The 20642-nt window shown below is 43.9% G+C and overlaps 1 protein-coding gene across 7 annotated transcripts in view; it reads left to right on the forward strand.

Annotated features, from left to right (window-relative positions):
* The window catches only part of FRRS1L (ferric chelate reductase 1 like), a 75984-nt gene that overhangs the window by 53173 nt on the left and 2169 nt on the right, over nt 1–20642 (forward strand). For 2 of the 7 annotated variants that reach the window (XM_088137725.1, XM_088138150.1), the window contains one exon: nt 6496–7403. In XM_088137725.1, coding sequence (XP_087993851.1) covers nt 6496–6668 — 173 coding nt within the window. In that variant the 3' untranslated portion in view covers nt 6669–7403. Of the gene's footprint in view, nt 1–3786; nt 3836–6495; nt 7404–9057; nt 10096–20642 lie in introns of those variants that run through there. The other 5 variants (XM_088140217.1, XM_088139744.1, XM_088138559.1 and 2 more) reach the window with 5 other exon arrangements.

The following is a 20642-nucleotide window of genomic DNA, read 5'->3' on the forward strand; positions in this document are numbered from 1 at the left end:
CATAATTTATATGTCAACCATTTCCCCGCTTTTTTGCAAAGTTTTTTTGCTTTGCATAATTCATTTTTATTTCCATTTCTCTTAGGTAACTGTTGCTCTAAAAATTTGATTTGTTGCGAAATATTTTTCTTTCCTGGAAATTTCTTTAATTCCTCTTCTTTCATCTATCTTATCTAGAACTGCTTGTGTTTTTTCTGGCCTCTGCTTTTTAAGTTTGATATTATGTTATATAAAATGTCCTCTCATGAAAGTTTTACTCGCTTCCCACACTGTCCTTATATCTGTATCTTTATTAAGATTATTCTGAAAAAATTATTTCAACTTCTTTTTACAGTCGTCTACTATTGCTTCTTTTTGTAATAATGTCTCATTCAATCTCCATCTGAAGGAACTAATTTTCCTTTTAGGGGGGTGGAGCCAAGGCATTAGCCCAGCAACCCATATTTTTTTAAGCTCCTGCCTTTTCAATTTTATGTTATTTAAAAAATAGTATATTTTTTAAAATACACTGTACTAAAATATTTTCCTTCTAATTAATTTTTAATTAAAATAAGTATACTAGGCTACAGTAGATTTATTAGATTTTTACTAGACTTATTCAACTTTTTTTCAAGCCTGATGAATGTGGAGGTAAAAGGTGCAAGTAAAAGATTCTGAGTGGACTTGAACAATATGGAAAGAAGAAAGGGACAACATGGTATCAATCCAGGCTCTCTTTCTTCATCAAAGCCTGCTAAACAGCCAAAGATAGATTAACATTTTATACAAAAGGGATCTGTAAGTAAAACAAATTTCCCTCCTACCTCTAACAAATTTGCAGCCCTTGAAGCACTTGAATGGGGCTTTCAAACAGAACTGGAAAAACAACAGCTGCTATATCTTTCGCTATCTGTCAGGGAAGAGCTAAATGAAAATCTGGTTTCCCTCCTGGTCTCTCACTGTGTCTCCAGTACAACTTGCTAGCTCACCTGCTAACATCAAGGGAAATAAAAATAAGTTTAAAAATAAGAAGCAAAATCAGAATATGGAGAGGCCCCCTTGGGAAAATTCAGTGGAGTTTATGGCAAAGCAATGCCTTTCTACAGCACAAACTGTTATCTCATTATTTGAGCAGCTGGAAGCTATAAAATATGATCTGGAATTGCCAAAACAAGATTTTGAGCATTTTGTTCAAAAATGTGAAGCTAGACCCACCCCTTATTTTAAGCCTTATCCAGAAGCTCCAGCTAAGCCACACATTCTGGACATGCACTCTGATAAAGGGCAAGTAAAACAAACTGACAAAATTGTGCAACAGTCAAATGATTGTATTAATGAATCCTTACTCTCTGACAAGGCAAAGAGTGGTAGCTTCATACATACTAAAGCCTCTTCAGGTACAAAAAAGGAATTTCCCTGCAAGTTAAATCATTCACTTCAGACACCACAAATTGCAGAATACAAAACAAAAGTTATCAATAAACCATGAGAAAGCCAGTTTTAGTTTTTGCCCAACCATCATAAAATTCACAAACGGCAAATAAATTGAGCAGGTATGCACCTACAAATATCTTGGAGTGCAGTTCCATACTTCTCTATCTTGGAATGCATTCTTTTACTGGGCAAGTGTCACACAGCATACTTTTACAGCTATTGTAAGATTTTTACCACTCAAAAGGAGCTCATTATAGCCTTGTAGCTTGCAAACCTCAGTTTCTTTATGGCTCCAAATTTGCTCTTTTGCAAAGTTTAACATTCTTGAAACTATTCAAAATAAGTTTATTAATAAATGGCATCTTACATATAGAGAGGAATAGTCTTGTTGGACTAGTGTCCAACGAGACTATAACTACTGGAGCATGGTTTCTTTTTATTATCTTTTGGCTAAAGTTAATCCTCCTTCCTATTGGTTTTGCCCCATTAGTACTTAAAGATCATTTTAAATCATCATGACTTAAAAAAGCCCTAGATAAAATTTGTTTACTGGGTTTCTCTATGAAAAAATTGTGCTCATTAGGTTTTGATAATGCTAGAATTGCCTTCAAACAATGAATTTAAGATAGAGATCTCCAAACAAATTTAAGCAAGGTGTCACACCCCAATATTTATCATATTCTTCCAAAAGGGTTCGCTCCAGCCTCCTATTTATCATCCATTATCCATCTTTCAGTGAGATGAGTGGTGACTAAATTTGAAATATAAATAAATAAACAAACAAACAAATAAATAAATAAATAAAATTTAAAAATTATGATTGTGAAATTTTGTAAGGCCTTCACTTTAGCCAGATTGGATGCATTGCCCTCAGCAGTTCTTTTTAGACATTTTAAGGGTAATCCTATATACAGTGGTACCTCGGGTTACGAATGGCTCTGTTAACGAACTTTTCGGGTTATGACCAGCTCCGGCTGCAAAAATTTACCTTGGTTTGCCAACTCCGCCTCGGGGTACGAACAGGATACGCGGCTATTTTCCCTCCTGTGACATGGTCCATGGCCATTTTTCCGCCCCTGACACGTGGCCTGCAGCCATTTTTCCGCCCCTGGCACGTGGTCCGCAGCCATTTTTCCGCCTCTGACACGTAGTCCGCGGCCATTTTTCCGCCTCTGACACATGGTCCGCGGCCATTTTCCCGCCCAACATGTGGTCCGCAGCCATTTTTCCGCCCCTGACACGTCCGCAGCCATTTTCCGCCCCTGACGTGTGGTCCGCAGCCATTTTTCCGCCCCTGGCACGTGGTCCGCGGCCATTTTTCCGCCTCTGACACGTAGTCCGCGGCCATTTTTCCGCCTCTGACACATGGTCCGTGGCCATTTTCCTGCCCGACATGTGGTCCGCAGCCATTTTTCCGCCCGACACATCCGCAGCCATTTTCCGCCCCTGACGCGTGGTCCGCGGCCATTTTTCCGCCTCTGACACGTGGTCCGTGGCCATTTTCCCGCCCCTGACACGTGGTCCGCGGCTATTTTTCCGCCCCTGACACGTGGTCCGTGGCCATTTTCCACCCTGACACGTGGTCGTAGGGAGGGGGACTCTCCCTCCAAGCAATAGCTGCCTCCCTGTCCTCCATGCCAGAACGGATTAACGGTAATTACATTGAACCTTATGGGAAAATTTGCTTCGGGTTGCGACCAATTCGGGGTATGACCAGAGTCACGGAACGAATTAACTTCGTAAACCGAGGTTCCACTGTACCTTCAGTTATTCCCATGTGTTGATAACAGAAACTCTAAGCCACATGCTACTATGTTGCTCCCTATATAAGAACTCTAGACAGACCTTCATTTATCCGATCTTGAATAAATTTCCGGATAGGGAGTGTGACTTCTACTTAATGTTGCTTATTTCAGACAAGGACTCAAAATTATCTTCCCAAGTCTCCCAATTTTGTGCTACCATCTGTACAATACACTGCACAATTAATTAAGTTTGGAACAGGCATACCTCGTTTTATTGCACTTCACTTTATTGCACTTCGCAGATATTGCATTTTTTTTTTTTTTACAAATTGAAGGTTTGTGGCAACACTGCATTGAACAAGTGTATTGGCACCATTTTTCCAACATCATTTGCTCACTTTGTGTCTCAGTGTCACATTTTAGTAATTCTCGCAATATTTCAAACTTTTTCATTATTATTAATCAGATGATGATTAGCCTTTTAGCAATAAAATATTTTAATTAAGGTATGTACACTGTTTTTTTAGACATAATGCTATTGCACACTTACTGGACTACATTATAGTGTAAACATAACTTTTATATGCACTGGGAAACCAAAAAATTCATGTGACTTGCTTTATTGCAGTACTCACTTTATTGCAGTGGTCTGGAACTAAACCCTCAATATCTCTGAGGTATGCCTGTACTATTTTTATTCTTTTTTATTTTATTATATCTGTTAATTATTTTTTGTTTGTTTCTGATGTATGTATGTATGTAACACTTCTACTATTAGATATTTTATTATATATGGCCTTGGGGCTATAATAAACTGATTGTGAGAACCGTCAGCAATCAAAATATTAATATAGTAGTTGCTTGCTTTATTTCTGCCATTCTTTAGGAGGGGGAGGGGGGAAGTGAAAGTAGAAGGAACTGGGACACTATCAAAGGCCAGGAAGATGGACTGTTATTGGAGGTTAGGAATGTGCAAGGTCGCACCTCTGTGAGAACCACATTTGGCACCTGAAAAGAGGGGGGTGAGAAATGGGGGTAAAAGTTAAGTGGGAAAAGCGTGGGCTTTAGTTTTAGCAATGCTTTGCTTAGAGCTGCATGTATGTTCCAATAAATGAAACCTTTTTTGAACCTAACTTGGGTTGCATGAGATTTTCTCAATTGGGATTTGAGCATCACAGACCTGACACTGATCTGAAATTTGAAATTTTCCTTTCAAATGTTAAAGTCACTAGACTATGGCCTGAAAAAGTTTTTGGCAATATCTCCACTTTGGTTGTGGGAAGCCAGCAGGAAGCTGCCTTGCCTGACGACCATGGGATTCAGTTAATGACAGCAACCAGGACTACAGGGATTGCTGTCTCTAAGCAATGCGGTTGTGCTTTATGACCGCATAGCTTGGTGATGGAAATTCTGGTCCCAATTGCCATTGTAAGTCAAGGACTACCTGTAATATAGTACTGTACTGTATATCCAAGGAATCACAATAATGAATGAAAACAGTTAAAAATAATTAGCAGTTTCACTTTCAAGTTTAAACTCTGGCTGCAATGAGAAATGATTACATAAATGATAAAAATTCACATGTAAAATTTTCCATGAAAATTAGCTGATTTTGCTCAGCAGTATAAGAAATGTTAGGAAATGTAAATTATTTCTGTGATAAAGACCCTGTAGGCAGGTAACTTCATTGTGTTCCTTGTTTACCTTCAAAATACTTCCCACATCTGCTACAAATTGTTCATCAGAATTTTTAATCTGAGTAATTTTTGCTTCATTGAATTAATTACTAGACTTTTCTTCCCTGCCATTTTTGATCTAATGCAGTGATTCTCAACCTTTTTGAAGCTGCCGCCCCCCTAAGGAGCAGAAAATTTTTCAATGCCACCCTTTGGGGGGGAGAGTTACTGAATTATAAAAGGCAAAAAATTTAAGTAATTTTTTTCAGTAGACTTACACACCAAATTTGTTCGATTTAACTTGATACTTTTGCCCTGGAAGGTAATTGCATTCCTTTTATTAAAATTAAAATGACTAATGCAAAAAAAATGAAGCGAATGAAAAGCAACTCAAGAAACACGGGTCAAATCAAACATTCATATTGAAAGGACACTCAACGCACGCACTGCGATTAATCGCGCGGGAAGACAGCTGACGCACGCGCTGCGATTAATCGCGCGGGAAAACAGCTGACGCATGCGCTGTGCTGGTTGGGATTGGAGAAGAATCGTAGTGTCGAGTTCTTCAAGGTCATCCTACCTAGAATACAAATTCATCTCACCATTCTTAGAAGTGCGTGAGGGCAGCCGTCGCGTACGTTCGTTTTATTGCTGGTACAAATGGTGTAAACCGGATAATCGATTTAATAAATTTTTGGGGGAGTTTTAAAATTAAGTTTGAATGCCAAAACATGCTCCTCGCCCCTCTACCGCCCAAAACATGCCCACTGCCCCCCTACCGCCCAAAACAAGTTCACCGCCCCTCAGCATCCTCCCACCGCCCCCTGGGGGCGGTAGCGCCCCCGTTGAGAACCAATGATCTAATGTATCAAATCTCTAATTCAGATACTCACATTTCTGTTGTCTACTGTACTAAGGTCTTTCCTGCATACATTCGGGACTCTGAAAGTTTGAATACCATGGAATAGAGCTTTTAAAGTGGTGAAAGAAGCTTAGTTCAATGTTCTTTTCATTCTGGATCCAAGCTAAATTCAGCTGAAGCTTTTAGCTGGTCTGTTGCCCAATTAGCAGACTTCTCTCCCTCAAGTGAGAGAGAAGACTAAAGCTTTCTTTGTCTTCTCAATATCAGTTCCATGATAAGTCAAATGCAAGATACCACTGGCTAGTCATTTAGAGAAAAAAAGTTTGTACAGTATTTATTAAATTTAAAGCAGTGAATAGATATAGTCAGTCCACATTTTGAAGTCCACCTCTTTCAGGTAATTGTATTTTCCCATCAATATGATGCACAGAGACTACCCAAAATTACAGTTAGTTGCTTACTTGTCATTGTGGTTATTCTGGTGCATTCATACCACCCTGCCGCCTCCCCACATGTCAAATGGTATTGCCATAATGACCTTAGGGTCAAGTAGCAATGAAAAATTAAGATGGTGTTAGTGGACTGAAGTATTTAGGCAGTTAGGGGTAGGGCTCCAACCATTTAAGTTAACAAGAGAATATTCTAGAATATTTTGTTGTATTTCTTTCTAATACTTTTAAGTTTTTTTTATATAACCACCATATATGATAAAATGTTCCTTCTTTGTTATGGCATTTCCAATATTTATTGTTAATATGATTTCTCTTATATTTTCTTTCTTTTGTTTTACCTATTTTAGGTTCTATAACTCGGCATGATATAGATTCTCCACCGGTTTCAGAGCATGTGGTCAGTATTTACAAGTATGAAGATATTTTTATGCCTTCAGCTGCCTTTCAGACTTTTTCTTCTCCATTTTGTTTGTTACTTATTGTTGCTTTGACATTTTACTTATTGATGGGGACCCCATGACATCTGCTATGGTGGGTATGACAAACTGAAATTTGTCAGTCAGCACTGTTGAAAATGCTAGTCTTTTCTATTGAAGTTTATATCACAGGACATTTAATTATTCATTCAGATTGTGAGTAATAAACCTGAGCCATAATATGTGCCAAATAATTCCAAGATTTGAAAATCAATAGAGTAAGTGCTTGTACTTTACTGAAAACTTCTAATATATATTTAGTCTATATTTCCAAACACATTTACAAATGTGTAAGTAACATCGAGTAAGCAACATAGAACAAGTTGGGGCTTGCCAACAACTTACAAATGTATGTAAACATACATAGCTTTTTACTGTTTAAAAAAAGTGCAGTATGATAATGTATGAGAAACATGTACAATTTCATTTCCTAATGTTTAATTAGCTTTCATTCAAGCAAATAAAAATAAGGGAGATGTCAGTGAAATTAGATACTACGTGGTATGTTATAAGTTAGATTTCTGCTTGAAAGCCATAGTGACTACATTAAATTTTACTTTTTCAGATAAAATGATATTTAGGCTTAAATTAACAGCCTTTTTAGTCAGTGTTCACATTTAGTAGTCTGGAATGTCTGAGGGCTGCTCTTCTAAACGTGGTAGAAAAGTGGTAAAGCAAAGTGGGTATGTAAGGCTGGTGTGGGTCTTCCGGGCTGTGTGGCCGTGGTCTTGAAGTCTTGTTTCCTAACGTTTCACCAGCACCTGTGACCGGCATCTTCAGAGTGCAGGAGCACAGACAGGAGCAGTTCTCTCTGTGCCCAGGGTGAAGTGACCCTTCTGTGGGTATTTATAGAGATCTGGGGGGGTGGGGTGGGGGTGGGGGGGTTACTGAGTGGCTGCTTGTTTTGGAGTCAGCATCTGTGTGTATTTTCCTGGGGATTAGGCAGGGTTTTTTCTTCTACTGAATTGTTAACGAGGGGCTGCTGGGGGTGATTAGCAAGTTCATTGTGTGAACTGTTCACATGTCCTGGTGGTTGAGCTGAATTCATTGACCTTTTGCAGGCTGTATTTTTCAGGATTGGTAGCCAGGTTTTGTTGATTTTTAGACTCTCCTCTTTTTTATTGAAACTGTGCTGGTGTTTGTGAATCTCAATGGCTTCCCGGTATAGCCTGGTATAGTGGCTGTTGGTGTTGTCCAGTATCTCTGTGTTTTCAAATAGGATTTTGTGTCCAGTGTGCTTGAGAGCATGTTCAGCTACTGCAGATTTTTCTGGTTGCTGTAGTCTGCAGTGTCTTTCGTGTTCTTTTATCCTGGTATGGATGCTGCGTTTTGTGGTCCCGATGTATACTTGTCCGCAACTGCATGGTATGCGGTATACTCCTGCAGCGGTGAGGGGATCCCTTTTGTCTTTTGCTGATTTTAGCACTTCTTGTACTTTTCTGGTGGGTCTGAAGATTGTTTGGAAATTGTGTTTTTCCATCAGTTTTCCCATGCGGTCTGTGACCCCTTTGATATAGGGCAGAAATACTTTATTGGTGGGTGGCTGTTTTTCTTCTTCAGTCGCATGTTGCTTTCTTGGTTTGATGGCTCTTTTTATCTAAACGTGAAAAATCTGCAGTAGCTGAACATGCTCTCAAGCACACTGGACACAAAATCCTATTTGAAAACACAGAGATACTGGACAACACCAACAGCCACTATACCAGGCTATACTGGGAAGCCATTGAGATTCACAAACACCAGCACAGTTTCAATAAAAAAGAGGAGAGTCTAAAAATCAACAAAACCTGGCTACCAATCCTGAAAAATACAGCCTGCAAAAGGTCAATGAACTCAGCTCAACCACCAGGACATGTGAACAGTTCACACAATGAACTTGCTAATCACCCCCAGCAGTCCCTCGTTAACAATTCAGTAGAAGAAAAAACCCTGCCTAATCCCCAGGAAAATACACACAGATGCTGACTCCAAAACAAGCAGCCACTCAGTAACCCAACCCCCCCCCCCCAGATCTCTATAAATACCCACAGAAGGGTCACTTCACCCTGGGCACAGAGAGAACTGCTCCTGTCTGTGCTCCTGCACTCTGAAGATGCCGGTCACAGGTGCTGGCGAAACGTTAGGAAACAAGACTTCAAGACCACGGCCACACAGCCTGGAAGACCCACACCAGCCATCGTATGCCGGCCGTGAAAGCCTTCAACAATACATTGGGTATGGTATCTTCAAGTCATTAAATTCTGATCTAACTATAAATTTATTTTCATGTGTACTTCACATTAATCATAAGTAAACTTTCTAATCATCTGTAACTTTACACTTAAAATGCATTTATTATATTTATTAATACAATATATTTTAAAATTGAGTTCATAAATTAGTCGTATACACAACTGACAATTGACTATTTTCCTTTGGAAAATCCTGGTTCAGGCATGGAAGCTCACTTCTTGACTTTGGACAAGTTATACCTCTCAGATCAACCTCCTTCACAAGGGTAACTTAGTGATGAGAAAATTCAAGGAGAGAATATTATGTATAGAATTTTCAGTTTATGTAGAAAAAAAGTTGAACACTAATTAAATCATTAACAAAATGAATTAGTATTATGATGATTATTCTCAGTAAAACAGCAATCTTTTTTTATTACTTGCCACAAAACCACTGTAAAAGCATCCTTTCTCACTTACAGTTTTCTTTACTATTGGGATGAACTATATAAAGCATCTCCATACAGTTATGTCTCCCCAATGGCAGTTTGAAGGTGTCTTGCTAACTGTTCTTTAAGAACATGTCCCCTTTATGCAGCTTTCCTGTCATTTCCAGCTATGTTTGTTTTCTGATCTGACATGGGAATAGTTTTTCCATCTTCTCCCTACACATGCCTTGCTATCTGTGTGATGTGTGGCAATAACCCAACTGTTAACACAGTAGGGGTCTGGATCTGCCCCACTCATATGGGCTGCTTTCAGCTGGTATAGGCATATCCCCATCTTTCTAGTTGCCTGCAGTGAGTAGCAGCTGTCAGGAAGGTTGGTGTGTCATGTGAGGGATCTTGGAACACTGTGTTGAGACTTACTTATATGATAATGCCTCTTTTAGGTCAAGCTCCACTCCTACTTATTTCCAAATATGCCAGAATATTAGAGCTGTACAAATTCATTCTCACTCCTACTCTCCTCTGGTCTCTCTCTCTCTCCCCGTTTTTGCCTGCATTTTATCCTGTTTTTCCAAGTTTCTCTATGTTTGCTGTTGTTTAATAAATAAACATTGAGCTACATTTTTGCTAGTTGAACTGAGTGGTGTGTGTGCTTGCTCTGATCTGGATCTGGACACAGGGATTGATTGTGTGCTGGGGGCAAACTAAACTGGAAATTACCTACAGTAGTTTTCCAACAGAAACATCCATATGTTTGATAAGGTTTTCAGATACTCCTCTTTCTTTACCAGCCCCAAAGCCAGCCTCAAACAACTGCTTATAATGTGTTTAGTGCTCTGTTCAGAAATATTGTGACTAACAAGTCACAAGTATGGAGCACCTCCATACCTGCAACCTGTTAACCAGGCAACTTGATAGGGGGCTAAACCAACTGTTATTAATATATCCCTGCCCACCTTCACTCTACAACATGTTAAGGAGTTTGATTGGTGGTTGTTTTTCCCACTAACGTGTAATGCTTACTGGGAAGGAAAACAAAACCAGGGAATCCACCAATTACTTTTTTTAGTATTCTCAAGAAAGTGTTTTAAACCTCCAATTAGTTGGAAGATTAATAGGATACTTATTGAGCAGCTAAAATCTTTAAGTATTTAGGTGTCCATTTTTAATCTTCCATCTGGTGGACTAATCAAGCATAGAGAGTAAGGAAAAGTAAGGAAGGGATAGGGCAGATCCATCACCAAATGTCAAGTAGAAAACATGGCTTAAATCTAAAACAAGCAGAAAGTATGCATAAGTGGTTCAAATAGATACCTCCCTAATTCACCAGGATATAAGAAGGGGAGGAACCACAGCACAATCAGACATGCAAGATTCTGTTATTATAGCCACTCTCAATAAAAGTTGTTTGTTTGTTTGTTTGTTTGTTTGTTTGTTTATTAAACTTGTCCCCACCCATCTCCCCACAATGGGGGACTCTGGGCGGCTTACATCAAATTAAAATCATAAATACATGATTAAAAGTTATAAAAAACCACCACACTTACAGAGATAAAAAGATTAAAAGATCCAAGAGGCCAATAGAGGCCACACCAGGCTGCTAAGGGGCTAGCCAACCCCATTTCTGACATTCTCCCTCCCCGCCCCAGACCAGATGGCAGAGCCAAGTCTTCAAATCCCTCTGAAAGGCCTGGAGTGAGGGGACCTGTCTCACCTCCGGGGGCAAGATGTTCCAAAGGGCGGGGGCTACAGCAGAGAAGGCCCGCCTTCTGGACCCTGCTAGTCAGAGTTCTTTTGCCGAGGGGGTCCGGAGCATGCCCTCTCTGTGAGATTGGGTGGGATGGGTTGAAATCATGGGGGCGAGGCGGTCCTTCAGGTAACCTGGCCCCATGCCATGTAGGGCTTTAAAGGTGATAACCAACACCTTGAATTGGACCCGGAAGCAAACCGGTACCCAATGCAGCTCACGGAGCAAAGGTGTTATAGGGGTCCTTTGGGCCCCAAAAATTGCTCGCGTGGCTGCATTCTGGACCAGCTGAAGCTTCTGGTAGCCCCATGTAGAGCGCATTGCAGTAGTCTATCTGGGAGATAACAAGGGCATGAGTGACAGTTCGAAGGGCATCCCGATCCAGGAAAGAGCGTAACTGGTGCACAACCCAAAGCTGTGCAAAAGCCCTCCTGGCCATGGCTGCCACCTGCTCTTTGAGCAGGAGCCGTGAGTCCAGGAAGACCCCCAGATTACGCACTGGGTCTGTCTGGGGCAGTGCTACCCCATCCAGCTCCAACAATGACAACGTCCCGGATGCAGAGGATCCATTAACCCACAGCCACTCTGTCTTGCCAGGGTTCAGCTGGAGCCTGTTGTTCCCTATCCAGACCCTCACAGCCTCCAGGCACCGCGAGAGGGCGGTCACGGCATCAATTACCTCACCAGGGATGGAGATATATAGTTGAGTGTCATCAGCATACTGATGATACCTCATCCCATGATGATGGATGATCTCACCCAGCGGTTTCATATAGATCTTGAAAAGGAGCGGAGAGAGAACCGAACCCTGCGGCACCCCACAAAGGAGGGGCCGAGGACGGGACCTCTCGCTCCCTATCACCACCGATTGGGATCAGCCCTAGAGGAAGGAGGTGAACCAGCACAAAACTGTGCTGCCCACCCCCATATCCCTCAGCCGTCCCAATAGGATACCGTGGTCGATGGTATCGAACGCCGCTGAGAGATCAAGGAGAGCAAGGATGGTCGCACTTCCATCATCCCGCTCCCGCCAGAGATCATCCATAAGTGCGACCAATGCCATTTCCATTCCATAGCCGGGCCTGAAACCTGACTGATAAGGGTCCAGATAATCTGTTTCCTCCAGGACCCTTTGGAGCTGCGAAGCCGCCACTTTCTCCACCACCTTCCCCAAGAAGGGGAGGTGGGAGACTGGATAAAAGTTGTCCAGTACGGTAGGATCCAGGGAGGGCTTCTTGAGGAGGGGGTGCACCAACGCCTCTTTAAAGGGCACTGGAAACACTCCCTCCTGCAAGGATGTATTCACCATCGCCTGCATCCAACCACATGTCACCTCCCGAGCTGCTTTCACCAGCCAGGAGAGGCATGGGTCAAGATGACAAGTGGTGGCCCTCACAGCCTGAAGGATCCTGTCCACTTCCTCAGGAACAACAGGATCAAACCGTTCCCAGATAACTAGGCAAGAGCGATCCCCCGGTATCTCCCCAGACCCTGCACCATGCTCGGAGTCCAACTTGGAATGAATCTGAGCGACTTTATCCTGCAGGTGCTCTGCAAATTCCTCCGTGCGGCCCTACAAATGAACTGCCACATCCCCCTTACCGAGGAGGGACCTGGTGATCCCAAACAGGGCTGCCGGGTGGCACTCTGCAGACACAATAAGAGCGAAGAAGTATTGATGCTTCGCCGCTCTTATCGCCACAATGTAGGCCTTAATAGCGGCTCTAACGTGTTTGGTCGGATTCAGTCCGTGTCTTCTTCCAGCGGCGCTCTAGATGTCTCTTGACCCTCTTCAGCACCCTCAACTCCTCCGTAAACCACGGGGAGTGTCAGGCCCGATGTGGCAAGAGAGACCACATAGGCGTGATCCTGTCCAAGGCCCCGGCCGCTTCTCTATTCCAGGCAGCAGCCAGGGCCTCTGCTGGACCGTGCAGCAGGTCCACAGGAATATCCCCCAGCTCCCTCTGAAACCCTGACGGGTCCATCAGGCACCAGGGGCAGACCAATCACATGGGTCCTGCCTCCCTGCGGAGGGGGGTGGCATAGGAGAAACTCAGGGTCACTAGGACATGATCTGACCACGACAATGGGGAAAGCTGTACATCTCCCCTCAGATCACTTTGCCATTGCTCAGATAAGAAAAACTAAATCTGGCATGTGGCCACTATCTCGGGTTGGGTCCCGCACAATTTGAGACAGGCCCATGGCTGCCATGGTAGCCATGAACTCCTGAGCTGCCTCTGAGGACCGTCCCAGGGATGGCAGGTTGAAGTTCCCCAGAACCATAAGCCTGGGGAATGCCAGCCCCAAGATGGCCTCCAGCAGCTCAGGCAGGGAGGCTGCCACGCAGCAGGGAGGCTGGTACAGTAGCAGCACTCCCAACTGTTCGCAGGCACCCAACCTAAGAAACAGTGTCTCACAGCCAGATACTTATGATGCAATGCCCCTGAAGGCCACTAGAGACTCTCGGATGACAACAGCCACCCCGCCTCCCCTGCCTTGGTATCTCGGCTGGTGCCACACTGTAAACCCAGCTAGGCACATTTCTGAGAGGGGCACCCCCCTCTCGGGCCCCAGCCAGGTCATGGTGATACATGCCAGGTCTGCCCCCTCCTCAGTGATCAAGTCACCTATGATGGGGGCCTTGTTTTTAACTGACCTGGCATTAAGCAGCAGCAGCCGGAGGCCAGGGCCCCTATGAACCTGCTGGTCAGGACCTGGGAGTGAGCAAGGAGGGCCGGAACACGCCACCGGTAGCACACACCGGGGGCGTCTTCCCCGAAGATGGCCTGCCCCCCTGCTCCCGCCATATCGTCCCCTACCCATCACCACCTCGATAATGTAGCCCCCCCATCATCCCCCCCATAAGTTCTTAGCCTTCCTGTGGAGTTGATTCCTGGTCTGGTCTACCTGGTGAGGCTGACAATCTTGAAGGTCTCATCATGCTGTTTTTCTCCTCATTGCTTTGATAATGGGTATGGGCTATCTCTGTCAAGGTCATCTTCCTTACACTCTACACTAAGCGAGTTAGGGTTAATTTAAGAACTCAAAGAGCATCCCTTTTTAAATATGCAAGCTAATATGGTAACAACTATGTCCTAGCAGCAATTAAACTATTTAAAGCTAAAGTTGTGGGTGTGGTGCTCAGTTATGCATCTATAAGGATACCTCAAGCTTAGAAATCATTGAAGCAAAATTTCTAAAAGCTATAACATGTGCCCCTTATTTGACTCTCAATACTCTCATACTGTTGTAGAGGAGTATAGAGGTAGCCCTGAGGAAGATAAGCGACAACCATTAGTACAGGTAGCTCTTGTTTAGCAACCATAATTGGTTATGGCAAAATAGCAAACCACGTGACAGAGAAAGAGAAAGAGAAAGAGAAAGAGAAAGAGAAAGAGAAAGAGAAAGAGAAAGAGAAAGAGAGAGAAATATGCTGTGATGATTCCTGGTTGCCAGCATCTCATTTAGATAAAGTTCACTCATGAAGCAACAGCAGCATTACTCTCACTCTGGCAAGTGCAAAAATTTGGGCATAAGTGTGCTCATTGGTCGGAAAATTATTTTTTTTTACTACTGATCACTACTGTTTATTACCATTGTATTTGCAAATGGTTGCTATCTGAGGCAGTTGCTAAATGAGGACTACCTGTAAAACATGAACTTAGTCTGAGAAAACACGAAAGCATGAAAACAAAACTCAAGATTGCCCTGTCTAGTGTGTCTTTGCTACAAGAAGGAAGAAAGAGCACTGTAAGGCTTTCAAGACTCTGTTGTAGCCTATATCAATAGAATTCTACTATTGTGGAATCCGTTTTGTGATCTGGCCTATCTTGAAAGGCTGCATTTCCCTTGGGGTTTGTCTGAGATTTTGTTGTCTTAGTTCTGGTTGAGCCATATTCTTTGGAGAACTTCTTTGGTCCATCTTATTTTGTAAGACAGATTTGTTTCTTCCATATGGAGACAAATGGGTTTTCTATTCCAGCAATATCCACCCTTGGCCTTGATAAAACCTTGGCCAAATTTAAGCAAAAGATTTGGGACCAAGGCATGCAAACTGATAAAGCCAGAATTTCCTGTCTCCACAACAGTGCAATCCACCACCATCCTCTCGTAAGATTCTCCCAAGATATTTCTTCAACATCTTACACGCCTCACTCTGGAAACTTTTCTCCCTGAGTGAATTGACACGTCATCCATTAGGATGACAATGGACAGATGTACCAGCCTTCCTTATAAAAAACTTGTGTATGTTATGATAAGAGAATCTGTATCACATGTGCTGCTACAGTGCCCATTGTACACTCAATGGCAAACAGATCTTATAATACCAATTGTCACAAAATGTAACTGTCCTTATTGGCAAGAGGTTACCACTATCCTTTTCTGTGACCAAGTTCCAGATACAAGAAGGCTGCAAAATTACTATCAATAGCTATGGCTTATAGAAGTTATTTGATGCCTTCCTTACATTATTAACAGTTTTGAGCTTGTCTTGTAACTTTTTCTTTTCTTATTTATCTGTGGTATTTTTATGATTGGTGTTGGACTGTAAATAAAACTAACTTTCCTTAACTTGTTCTACATTAACATGCAGCTATCTGTATGCTTTAAGGTTTGCAGTAACTTTAATGAGTTGACTGTTTAAAAGCAGTTGCATCTTTTTTAGAGGCTGTTTTAATGAATAACAGAAAAGTGCTGTACTACTATGGAATAACTCGGGATCTTACTGGACTCTAGAGATCAGTTGGGATTGTTGCTGCTGTATCAGCCTCCCTGCTGTGTAGCAACTTCTCTGCCTGAGCTCCGTGACTCCATGGCCAGGTTGGAGGTGGAATGTCCCATACTTAGGCTCTTGGAGGACTGTAACTTGCCTTCTCTGGGTGCAGGGTCAGAGGTAGCTCAGAAGTTCATGACTACCATGACAGCCATAGGTCTGTCCCAGGTCATCCAGGGTTCAACACATAACAGTGACCATTATGCCTGACCTGGTTTTTCTGTCAGGGCAAGGGCAAGGTGTCCTGGATTTGGAGGAGATCTCAGGTTCTCTCCTGTCGTGCACAGATCATTTCTTAGTAAGCCTGCAGTTCTCTGGTGTCACCCCACACTGCAGAGAGGCTGGGCCTATTAGATTGGTCTGCTCTAGGTGACTAATGGACCCAACTGGATTTTGGAGGGAGTTTGGAGCTGTTCTGGAGGTCTGCTGCATGGTCCAACCAAAGCCCTGGTGGCCACCTGGAATGAGAGGGCAGCTGGGGCTCTGGATCAGATTGTACCTGAATGGCCTCTCCTTGCCCATGGATCCTAGAACTCCCCTTGGTTTACAGACAAGCTTAGGGAAATGAAATGGGATAAGATACACCTTTCAACCCTGTGAGGTAGCCCAGACAAGAAGCACGTCCAGATGAACTAGTTCTACTTATGGTAAGATTACATTAACACAGTCCTGCAAGTCTGAAAGTATGTATCTTCCCCATCACCTTTACAGCACAATAAACTGGGAGAGTCCCTTCTGAAATGTTTGCCACTCCCACATTCCTGCTGCGGGCTAAGCTGCTTCTTATCTGAGTGTTCCCTGGCTACAGCTCTTTCCCCTGTCTCCCAAGGTCATTCCACATTCCATTATATCACCTCCCCCTTCAGCCTCAGTCCCAGCTCCCGAGTTTCCAGGGGAAAAAGATTGTGGGCTGTGAGAACAAAGTACAACTGTATCACTCCCCTCTTCTGCTGGTAACTCCCCCAAGATCACATGAGGCATCCTGCAACCCAGCTGTGTCTGTAGAGGTTTAGTTTAGTTTATTACTGATTAGCCATTAGGCCATATCAAGATACAGAGTAAAAAACATATAAAACATAAGACATTATTAAGACCACATATTAAAAATAGGATAAGAGAAACAAATTAAAATTAAAAAAGAAAGAAAAAAGATGCAAATCATATTTCTGTATCACCCCTACAATTTACACTGATCAGAGCCACATATGCAGATGTTAGCTGTACTGTTTTGTTCAAATAAAAAGCCATATTATATGTAATTTTTCAATTCTGACCGTACATTAAATATGTTGTTTAATATAAGGATTCCAATAGATCATTCTGTCAGGATCTACGCAAGCAACTATCAAAAGGCTATTACAAAGTTATTAGAAAATTTATAATATTAACAGGCATGTGCTAATTAGCTAGTAAGTACAAATGTTAGTTTAGGAAGGAATTATAACTTGTGTAGATGCTTGCTTGTTTCTGCCATAAAAGGGAAGAGGGGAAATGGTGAATAAATAACAAAGGCAAGGTCCGGTGTTATCTAGCCTCGAGGCGCCGGCAAGGCCGAACAACCATGAGACCAGAGAAGAGGCGCGAAGGAATCAAGCGGGAAAATAGAGTAGAAGGGGGTTAAAAGGTGAGCTCTGGCCAGGGAGAGTTAGTCTCAGCATCTGTATGCTGCTTCTCAATAAAGAAATCTTTACTGGAAAGAAACCGGCTCCAGGAGATTTACTGGAATTGGGAACTGAGTGTGCAGACTCTGACATTTTGCTGTGTCAGGGGTTTATCTGTGAGGGGTTTATCTGAGGGAAAACCATCATGGGAACCTCTCACCCCGGATGCCTGGGACGCGCCACTGCTGCCCGGGATGGAGGAGGAGATTGCAGAATGCGGGCCCATTGAGAGGCGCAAGGAGGACCTGGAGACCCCCTCCTGGCATCTGGGCTGACTCAGCCTGGTGGGCGACTGAAAGAGATGGAAAGCCAAGATATGGCGCAGGGACAAGGATTTTGGAGAGATGTCTTTCCTGGGGATGGAGCCCGAGGAGTGATGGTCCCTGGCCATGGGACAAGTGGAATCTACCTGGATGGGCACCCTGGAAGGCAACGTGGATATGCTGCAAGCTGATATCACCACCCTCTGGAGGGAGATGAGAGAGATGAGGGGGATAATCGACCTACTCCGTCGCTCGGGGGGACTCCGTGAACCGGAGGGGGGATTGGTGGAGCTAGTGTATTGGACCAGCCATCTTCCTCCCTCTGGTGGCCCTGCCTGCGCCTGCTGTGCCGACGATACAACCCCAACCAGCCCCGCCATGGCCTTACCAAGATCTGTTGAGGTGCTGGGGTTTAACGGAGATATTCGGAGGCAAACCAAAAGAGTTAGCCAGTGCTAACTCAGGTGACCATTTGCATGGAGGAGTGCGGCCACCTGTTCAACATTGACACGCAATGGGTGACCTACATGTGCAAAGCGCTGAACGGGAAGGCAGCGGAGTGGCTGATCGAGATGCGTGAAGCCCGAGCGCCCGAACTCACCAATCTCGTCCAATTCATATGGGCGCTGAGGAGGAGGTTTGAGGATCCTGGGGCCATCATGAAAGCCTGGACCACCCTGCTGAGCCTGAGGCAAGGGAGTTGCACCGTCGCTGAGTACGCATTAGAATTCCGGAGCCTCATGGGAAAACTCCGCGACTGGCCTGAGTCGTTCAAAATCTCCGGTTTCCAGAAGGGGCTGAGACGAGACTTGTGAGGAAACCCACGGACAGTCGAAGAGTGGGTGGCACACGCAGGTGGAAGCCAATTGGATGTCCGTAGACCAGGCGTTCAAACAGCCATTCGGCATGCCAGCGCCAGCGCCACGGAGACCTCTGGCAAGGGGAGGAGAGGAGATTTTTCCTAGACCGCTGCGGGAACGCGCCTGCTTCTGGTGTGGAGAAGTGGGACATTTTGCCACCAATTGCCCCAAACCCAGCCCTGTGCAGGCCGGAGAGCCAAGGAGGGTCCCGGGAAAGTACCCAAAGCCCCAAGCAAGGGGAAAAGAGCCACCGCAGCAGGGGGAACGGAGGTGCCATTTCCTGATCCTATTATCTATGAGGAAGGATCCGCAGGAGGCATGCATTTGGAAGGAGCTCGGAACCCTAGCTGCAGCCCCGACCAGGCGGACAAGCCTCACTCCAACGATGGCGATGAAATGGATGAGGAGGATGGGGTGAGTGTTACCACCATAAAAGTGACTATAACTGCCCCTAAGACAGTGTGCAAGGCTACGCTGACCACGCTGATGGACACAGGCTGCTTGCACTGTTTGATCAGCCCAGTCCTAGTGAACGGTTTAGAACTGCGGGTGGAAAAACTCAAAACCCCTATAGTCTTCAAGCAGCTGAATGGATCTCCAGCAGGAGGGGGGGGGCATGCAATACCACACGGAAAGGTTTGAACTGCAAGTGGGAACCCACAGAGAGAAGCTTAGATGCTTGATGGCCCCCCTTGGTGGCCATGCACTGATCTTGGGAGCGAACTGGGTAAGACGCTGGGATCCCAGGGTGTTCTGGAAAACGGGACGAATGGAATTTAAAGATGGAATCTATCTGGGCTCAGAAACCTGTAAAGGGGGAGGGATTGTGGTGGCACCTGCAAGCAACAAGTCACAACCGCCGACCCCCCTCCCTACCTTAACCAGCACCATCCCCAAACCCTATCAGGATCTGAAGGCTGTGTTCAGCCAAACGGAGTCAGACCAACTGCCTCCTCATAGGGAACTGACTGTGCAATTGAAATTGAACCTGCGGCTAAATTCCCAAAGAGGAAAACCTACCCCATGACACAAAAGGAACTGGCAGCCCTAAGGGGTAGACAAAAATTTGGCTAGAGAGTTTATCCAGCCAGCCAAATCCCAGATGGCAGCACCTGTGCTCTTCCAGGAGAAAAAAGATGGAAGCCTGAGACTGTGCACTGACTATCGAGGACTCAATGCTGTCTGCAAGGAAAATAAATACCCTTACCCCTTATGAAAGACTTGCTAGCACAATTATCAAAGGGGAAAATATTTACAAAACTGGATTTAAGAGATGCTTACTTTAGAGTGCACATAAAGGAGGGTGACGAGTGGAAAACGGCTTTTAGCACCCCGATTGGTTGCTACCAGTATAAAGTCATGCCCTTTGGGCTTTCAGGTGCACCTGGGGTGTTTATGCAATTAATTAATGAGGTGTTACGTGAATTTTTATTTCGGGGGGTACTGGTTTATCTGGATGACATTCTGATTTACTCTGACAATTTGGAAGATCATGTAAAATTAGTAAGAAAAGTGTTAAAGAAGCTACTAGATGCACAATTATATGCTAAATTGTCAAAATGTGAATTCCATAAAGCTCAAGTGGACTATCTGGGGTACCGCATATCCCATAAAGGGATTAAAATGCACCCAGCAAAGGTGCAAGATGTAATTGGTTGGGAAGGTCCTAAAACCAGGCGACAGCTGCAGAGTTTCCTAGGCTTTTCTAATTTCCATCGCCAATTCATCCCAAACTTTGCACAAGTGGCATTGCCACTGACAGATCTGTTGAAAACCAAAGGAAAAGAGAGAACTAAGGCTCAAAAGCCAGGGGCACCATTAACATGGACTACTGAATGCCAAACTGCATTCAAAACACTCAAAGCCCTATTCACAGCTGAGCCAATTCTCAAACACTCAGCCCTTTATAATCCAAGCAGATGTCTCTGATGTAGCAATAGGAGTGGTGCTGCTTCAAAAGGAGAAAGGGGGGTCACTTAAGCCCTGTGCTTATATCTTTTGTAAATTCACTGAAACAGAAAGGCGATGGCTAGTACGGGAGAAAGAAGCCT

The sequence above is a fragment of the Python bivittatus genome, unplaced genomic scaffold (genome assembly GCF_059951505.1).
Source record: "Python bivittatus isolate LINGU-HERP-01145 unplaced genomic scaffold, Pbiv_v1 ctg000000_np1212, whole genome shotgun sequence".
Lineage (NCBI taxonomy): Eukaryota > Metazoa > Chordata > Lepidosauria > Squamata > Pythonidae > Python > Python bivittatus.